The 6,306-nt window shown below is 59.5% G+C and overlaps 1 protein-coding gene across 1 annotated transcript in view; it reads right to left on the bottom strand.

The window, feature by feature from the left end:
* PACS2 (phosphofurin acidic cluster sorting protein 2) overlaps positions 1-6,306 on the bottom strand; it is a 73,502-nt gene that overhangs the window by 35,119 nt on the left and 32,077 nt on the right. Inside the window, exon 4 of the mRNA XM_011982907.1 lies at positions 5,632-5,757. Within this exon, the coding sequence (XP_011838297.1) occupies positions 5,632-5,757 (126 nt within the window). The remainder of the gene's footprint in view (positions 1-5,631; positions 5,758-6,306) is intronic.

The raw sequence follows: 6,306 nt of genomic DNA, 5'->3' as shown, positions 1-6,306 counted from the left end.
GCTAATTTTTGTATTTTTAGTAGAGACGGGGTTTCACCATGTTGGCCAGGATGGTCTCGATCTCCTGACCTCGTGATCCACCCGCCTCGGCCTCCCCAAGTGCTGGGATTACAGGTGTGAGCCACTGCGCCCGGCCAAAAGTGGTTTCTTGAGATGGAACCTGCTCCTGGTGAGGATGCTGTGAACACTGTGGAACGGCAACACAGGACTTAGAAGATTCCATCCACTGCGTTAGAAAAGCAGCAACAGGATTTGAGAGGACTGACTCCTATTCTGAAATAATGGTGGGTAAAATGGCACCGAACAGCACCACAGGCGACAGAGAACTACTTTGTGAAAAGAAGAGTCAAATGATGCAAGAAACTTCTTCGTTGTCTTGTTTAAGAAACTGCCACAGGCACCCCAGCCTTCAGCAACCAACACCCTGATAGGTCAGCAGCCATCCACGCTGAGGAAGACCCCCACCAGCCAAAGGGTTACACCTCCCTGAAGGCTCAGATGATTGTCAGCTTTTCTTTTCTTTTCTTTTGAGATGGAGTCTCACTCTGTCACCCAGGCTGGAGTGCAGGGGCATGATCTCGGCTCACTGCAACCTCTGCCTCCTGGGTTAAAGTGATTCTCCTGCCTCAGCATCCCTAGTAGCTGGGATTATAGGTGTGAGCCACGACGCCTGGCTAATTTTTTTTGCGTTTTTAGTAGAGATGACGTTTCACCATATTGGCCAAGCCAGTTTCGAACTCCTGACCTCAGGTGATCTGCCTGCCTTGGCCCCCAAAGTGCTGGGATTACAGGCATGAGCCGCCACGCTCGGCTTTAGCAATATTTTAAAATCAATATGTACATATATTTTTTGACATAATGCTATTACACACTTAACAGACTACAGTACTACGTAAACATAACTTTTTTTTTTTTTTTTGAGACAAAGTCTCGCTCTGTCGCCCAGGCTGGAGTGCAGCGGCGCGATCTCCACTAACTGCAAGCTCTGCCATCTCCCAGGTTAATGCCATTCTCCTGCCTCAGCCTCCCGAGTAGCTGGGACTACAGGCGCCCGCCACCACGCCCGGCTAATTTTTGTATTTTTAGTAGAGACGGGGTTTCACCGTGTTAGCCAGGATGGTCTCGATCTCCTGACCTCGTGATCTGCCCGCCTCGGCCTCCCAAAGTGCTGGGATTACAGGCGTGAGCCACCGCGCCTGGCCTAACATAACTTTTATATGCACTGAAAAACCACAAAATGTGTGTGACTCGCTTTATTTCAATATCCGTTTTTACAGGGGTGGCCTAGAACTGAACACACAGTATCTTCAAGGTCGGCCTGTACGAGAGACAGACTCCCGCTCCTAGGCCACAAACCTGGAGAGCATGTGACTGTACTGAAAACTGCAGGCAGCTGTTACACTCGGTAGGGATTTACGTGTCTAAACACATTCAAACACAGAAACAGTAGGCTGGGCATGGTGGCTCATGCTTGAAATACCACCACTTTGGGAGGCCCAGATGGGCAGATCACTTGAGGTCAGGAGTTCAAGACCAGCCTGGATAACGTGGTGAAACCTGTGTGTACTAAAAATACAAAAATTAGCTGAGTGTGGTGACGAGCACCTGCAATCCCAACCACTCGGGAGGCTGAGGCAGGAGCATCACTTGAACCCGGGAGGTGGAGGTTGCAGTGAGCTGAGATCACGCCACTGCCCTATAGCCTGGTGACAAAGTGAGACTATGTCACGAAAAAATTTAAAAACAAAAAACAAACAAAAAAGCACAGTAAAAATAAAGCACAAAAGATAATAAAGTGGTGCCTGTGAACAGGGCACTGACGACAGCAGAGCCTGTGGGGCTGGAGGTAGCTCCGGACGAGCTGGTGGGTGAGTGAGTGACGTAAAGGCCTGGGACGTCACCATGCACCACTGTGTAGGAGTGGGCGTGTGTGTGGCCAGGCCCAGGACACTCGGGCCACACTGAATCATACAGTGATAAAGTAACTGTGCTATGGTGTTATGATGGCTACCACGTCATCAGGAGATAGAAAGTGTCCAGTGCCATCACATGCTCACGGGGCCACCATGGAGCCATCGTATTCTCATGGGGCCCCCATGGACGCACAGCCCATGCCTGACTGGGCTGTCATCAGCAGCCTGTAGCCGTGCAGACACTCACAGAGAAACTAAAGGGGATCCAGCATGCAAACGGTCAGGGTGATGCTCCATTCTATCCTTACCCTGAGGTCTTCCTGTGTCCCACCGTGAGCCGCCCGCCCCTCACAGGTGCCCTTGGGCTGGACCTGGCCCAAGTGGCATGTGCAGCTTGTGGCAAGGCCACGAGAGGGAGCCCAGCTGTACAAAGAAGCATGGCTGCTCCCCTCAGCCACCACCACACTCCCAGGTCACCCCTACGCCTGGTCATGGGTCTGTCAACCTTCCTGTCTTGTCAAGGAGCCCACAGGCCCCAGCCTCAGACAATGGCCACCAGCTAGCATGCCTGCATCCCCCAGGCTGGGGCCCCGGGGTGGTCTGGCCACACGCACGCCCACCCCTACACACGCCCACCCCTACACACTCCCTCTATGGGTGCTGGGGTGAGTTCCGAGAGCCACACCATAGGAGAAGCCCCACGTCTGTCCCCATCGCATGCCTGCCTCTGCAGAGCTGCCTCTGAGGGGAACCGCCCGCAGTCAGCTCAACCTTCCTGAGAGGTGGCAGGCAGAGGCGCGTGCCAAGCAGGCCCTGGGGCTGTGGTCACTCCTGATGCTCTCAGCCAGAACTGCTGGTCAGCCTGCAGACCTAAGCCGTCCCACGCTGGTGTTCAGTTCATGGCACCCATGAGGCCCGGCCCCTACCCTGGGCCACCTTGGATTCCACTTCCTCAGCCTCGGAGTGAGGGCTGGACAGGCCAGGGCTCTGGGCTCAACTCACTCAAAATGAGCACGTGGTGAGGGCAGGGTTAGGGTATGGCAGGGCCCAGGCTGCTCAGTCCCTCCTGCCCCGAGTGTGCACCCATCTGAAGGGAGGTGACACCTGTGTCCCCACGGCCATCACCTTCTGCTCTCCCCACAGCCCGGAGGCCCTGGGCAGGTGTCCCCCGCATCCTCTCCCACCACACTCTCCGCCCTGGCCTCGAGTCCACCCAATGGCCCACCTCACCCCACGCTGTGCCCTCAAGGACCCTTCCCTCCAGCCGAGCACTACTCTCAAACGCATGGCGCCAGCCTCACCCACACCCCACTCTCACAACAGTCCCTATGGCAGCACCCATGCCCTCACCCCCGCCTCAGTCGTGCAGTCTCGGAGCCAGCAAGCCCCCACGGCACAGCTGCCTGAGCCTACCTGGTGAGAGCCCCCCACCTCCGCCACCTGCGTCCGTCTGTGCCCACGGGGCTGTCCTGCCTCCGCAATCTCCCGCGCTCACACTCTCAACCAGCCAGCAACGCTCACAGGTGGGAGCCAGCCCCAAAGGCGGCAGGACACAGTGAGCCCATGAGCCGCCCTGGTGCTCGGGGACACATGGGAGGGCCCAACCAGGTTCTGGGGCCAGGCCGCCGGTGGAAGGTGGAAGGACGCCCTGAGGACCTGCAGGAGCCAGTGGAGGGGAGAGCGAGGAGCAGGCAGACGACCTCGGATTTGGAAGCCACAGGTGCAGGGCGAGGGAGCCTTGGGGTGGGGCCACAGGCTCAGGGGCAGGGCACTGGGACTACATCCAGAGGTGGGGCTTTTCTTCCAAGAATGAAGAACAGATGACAAGCAGCAGGTGATGTGGCTGGTGTGGCCTGAGGTGGGGGAAGGTTGCTCCAGCCTCTCCCCAGGGATCAGCAGGGGACAGCCCAAGGCTGGGAGGGCAGGCGAGGGAGGGGCCTGGGAGCAGAGGCTAGTGTTCAGGGCAAGGACGCCCAACACAGAAGCGCCAGCGCTGAGAGGGGCGCCACCGCTGAGAAGGGCAGGGAGGAGTGGCCTGGGGCGCTTCGGTGCAGGCAGGGCTGGCAGCGCAGGAGCCTCAGCACTGAGAGATGTGGGCGGAGCGGCCCGGGGGCGGGAGTTCACAGGGACTGGCAGGGATCCGCAGGACATCACCTGCATGGCTAATGGGAAACAGAGCCTGCATGACCTCCCCATAGTGCCCGGACCCTCCTGCTCCACAGGAAGCAGGCAGCAGCTCCCAGGAGGCTCTCATGGCCCAGAGAGCACCCCTGAGCCACCTGTTCACCCATCGCTGAGCCTGCAGCAGGGAGGCTGGGATGACAGGCAGCTCCAGGCCACCAGAGGGGTCCCAGGGCCCTGGGAAATGCAGCCTGGAGGCCCGGTCCACCCGTGCTGTCCGTAGTTTGCCGAAGGAACCCGGGAGACTGCAAGGCTTGTCTGAGGCCACGTGGCGGCACAGAGAAGTGAGGCCTCGGGATGCCACTGCTGCTTCCTGTACTCTCCACGCTCCCATCTCCCGGGGCAGTGGGGAGGGCTGAGCCCAAAGTAATGCTTGGCGCTTGTCCTGGATGCGTAAGTGGGGGTGTGTGAGGATCTGGGGGACCTAGCACTTGACCTGGGAGACAGGAGGCCTGCAGGCTCCAGGGGGGTGTGGGGGAACCAGCTACAAGTGGGCACACCCACCATCCTAGCCCCAAGCCCCAGGAGCAGGGGGACCCAGCGGGACGAAGAGGGGCTGGGGGTCTCTGGCAGCTCCGGCTCCCAGTGAGGGGCTGCCCTGGCTGACCTTCCCAGGCCCCAGGCAGGCAGCGACACAGCTTCACATGCCCTAAGCACCACTCACGCCCGCAGCCCCTTGACCCCTGAACACAGCCCTACGATGGGGAAAGTTCTGAAGCAAAAGAGACAAACGGGTCTGGGGTCCTGGGCTGCGCCTTCTCCCAGAGCCAATCTTGCAGCCCCAAAAGGGTTCATGAGAAAGTCCGAGGCCTCAGCCTGGGGTGTCTTCTCCCGAGCCCCCACACCCCACCACGGCCTCCTCGGAACGCTGGGTCCTCTGGAACAAGGTGGGCTGCTGCTTGGCTGTTTCCTTTCCTTTTGAGGTACTTCCCCTTCTTTCCCCTCCAGGGAACTCCAGCCACCCCCTCTGACCTCTGGGTGTTGCCCCCGCCCTGCTCAGGTATGGTCGGTGGCCCCTGCATGGAGTTGACGCCTGTCCTGCTCCTCCTGCTCAGCCAATCCTGGGCCAGAGCACGTGCCGAGCAGGATACGGACACGAACCCATCACAGGAGGCACCTGCAGTGCGGGGACGGCGACAAACCCATCGCAGGAGGCACCCGCAGTGCGGGGACGGACACACCCATCACAGGAGGCACCCGCAGTGCGGGGACGGCAGCGATTCCTCCACGGAAAGGACTCCAGAGCAGCCCGACCCAAAACCCAGCCTCCCCTGAAGGGCAGGACAGGCTCATTAGAGGGGCGTGCACAGGGCTGCAGGCATGTGGGGAGCCACGCTGGGTGGCAAGGGAAGGTCAGAGAGGAAGCACCACCTGGGGCCACACCCGGCCCTTATGGCGGAGCCCAGCCGCCAGGCTCCTCTCATCATTTTCATGTGATCCCTGGACATCTGGACCCGGGAGAGACATCTCCCACGGGCAAATGCTCTGGCGCCCAGGTGGCCAGCCCGACGCAGGCCACGCCAGTCGGAGCACTCACCTCAGCCATGCTGATGGAGCCCACGGCCAGCGTCTTGTAGCCCAGGATGGTTCTGTTCTTGTAGCGCTTTCTGCGCTGCAGCATGATCTGAAGCTTGTTGCCTTCCCTCTTCAAGAAGTGAGGATACTGTGGGCACAAGTGTGAGTGGCAGCTGAGGGTGTACCAGGGCCCGAGGCAGCATCACGGCTTCTGATGGCCCAGTCACCCTGCAGCCTGCGGCCAGGCCAACCTGCTGCTCACTCAGTCAGAAGGGCACCCACAGACGGGCCCCCAAGTTCATTCCAGGGGCACGCTGGTCCCCAGGGCCCTTCCTTTACCCAACACAACTGAGAGTGACCCAGTCGCTAGGGCTCAGGCCCCAAGGGCCCCACTCCATGCTAACAGTCTCAGCGGGCGGACGAGGACCATGTGCCGCAGGGTCCGGGATAGCTGAGTGTGCCTGTGGACAGTCAGAAACAGCGCGGCGGCTCACGTGCCTGAGGCCATCAGCAAGGTGTGACCCAGGATGCTTTAACGCAAGGGGCACACAGGGTGGGGAGGGCTCTCCCTCCAAGGCCCCCTGTGCACCCAACTCGCCTGCATGTCTCACCACAGGCTCCCTGTCCAGCAGGGCTCCAGCAAGCTGATGTTCACAAGTATCTCTTAGATACAAACAAAAATCAGTTTAAATACTTC

Source organism: Mandrillus leucophaeus, unplaced genomic scaffold (genome assembly GCF_000951045.1).
Source record: "Mandrillus leucophaeus isolate KB7577 unplaced genomic scaffold, Mleu.le_1.0 Scaffold244, whole genome shotgun sequence".
NCBI lineage: Eukaryota > Metazoa > Chordata > Mammalia > Primates > Cercopithecidae > Mandrillus > Mandrillus leucophaeus.
This window is presented reverse-complemented; position numbering and strand designations above follow the sequence as displayed.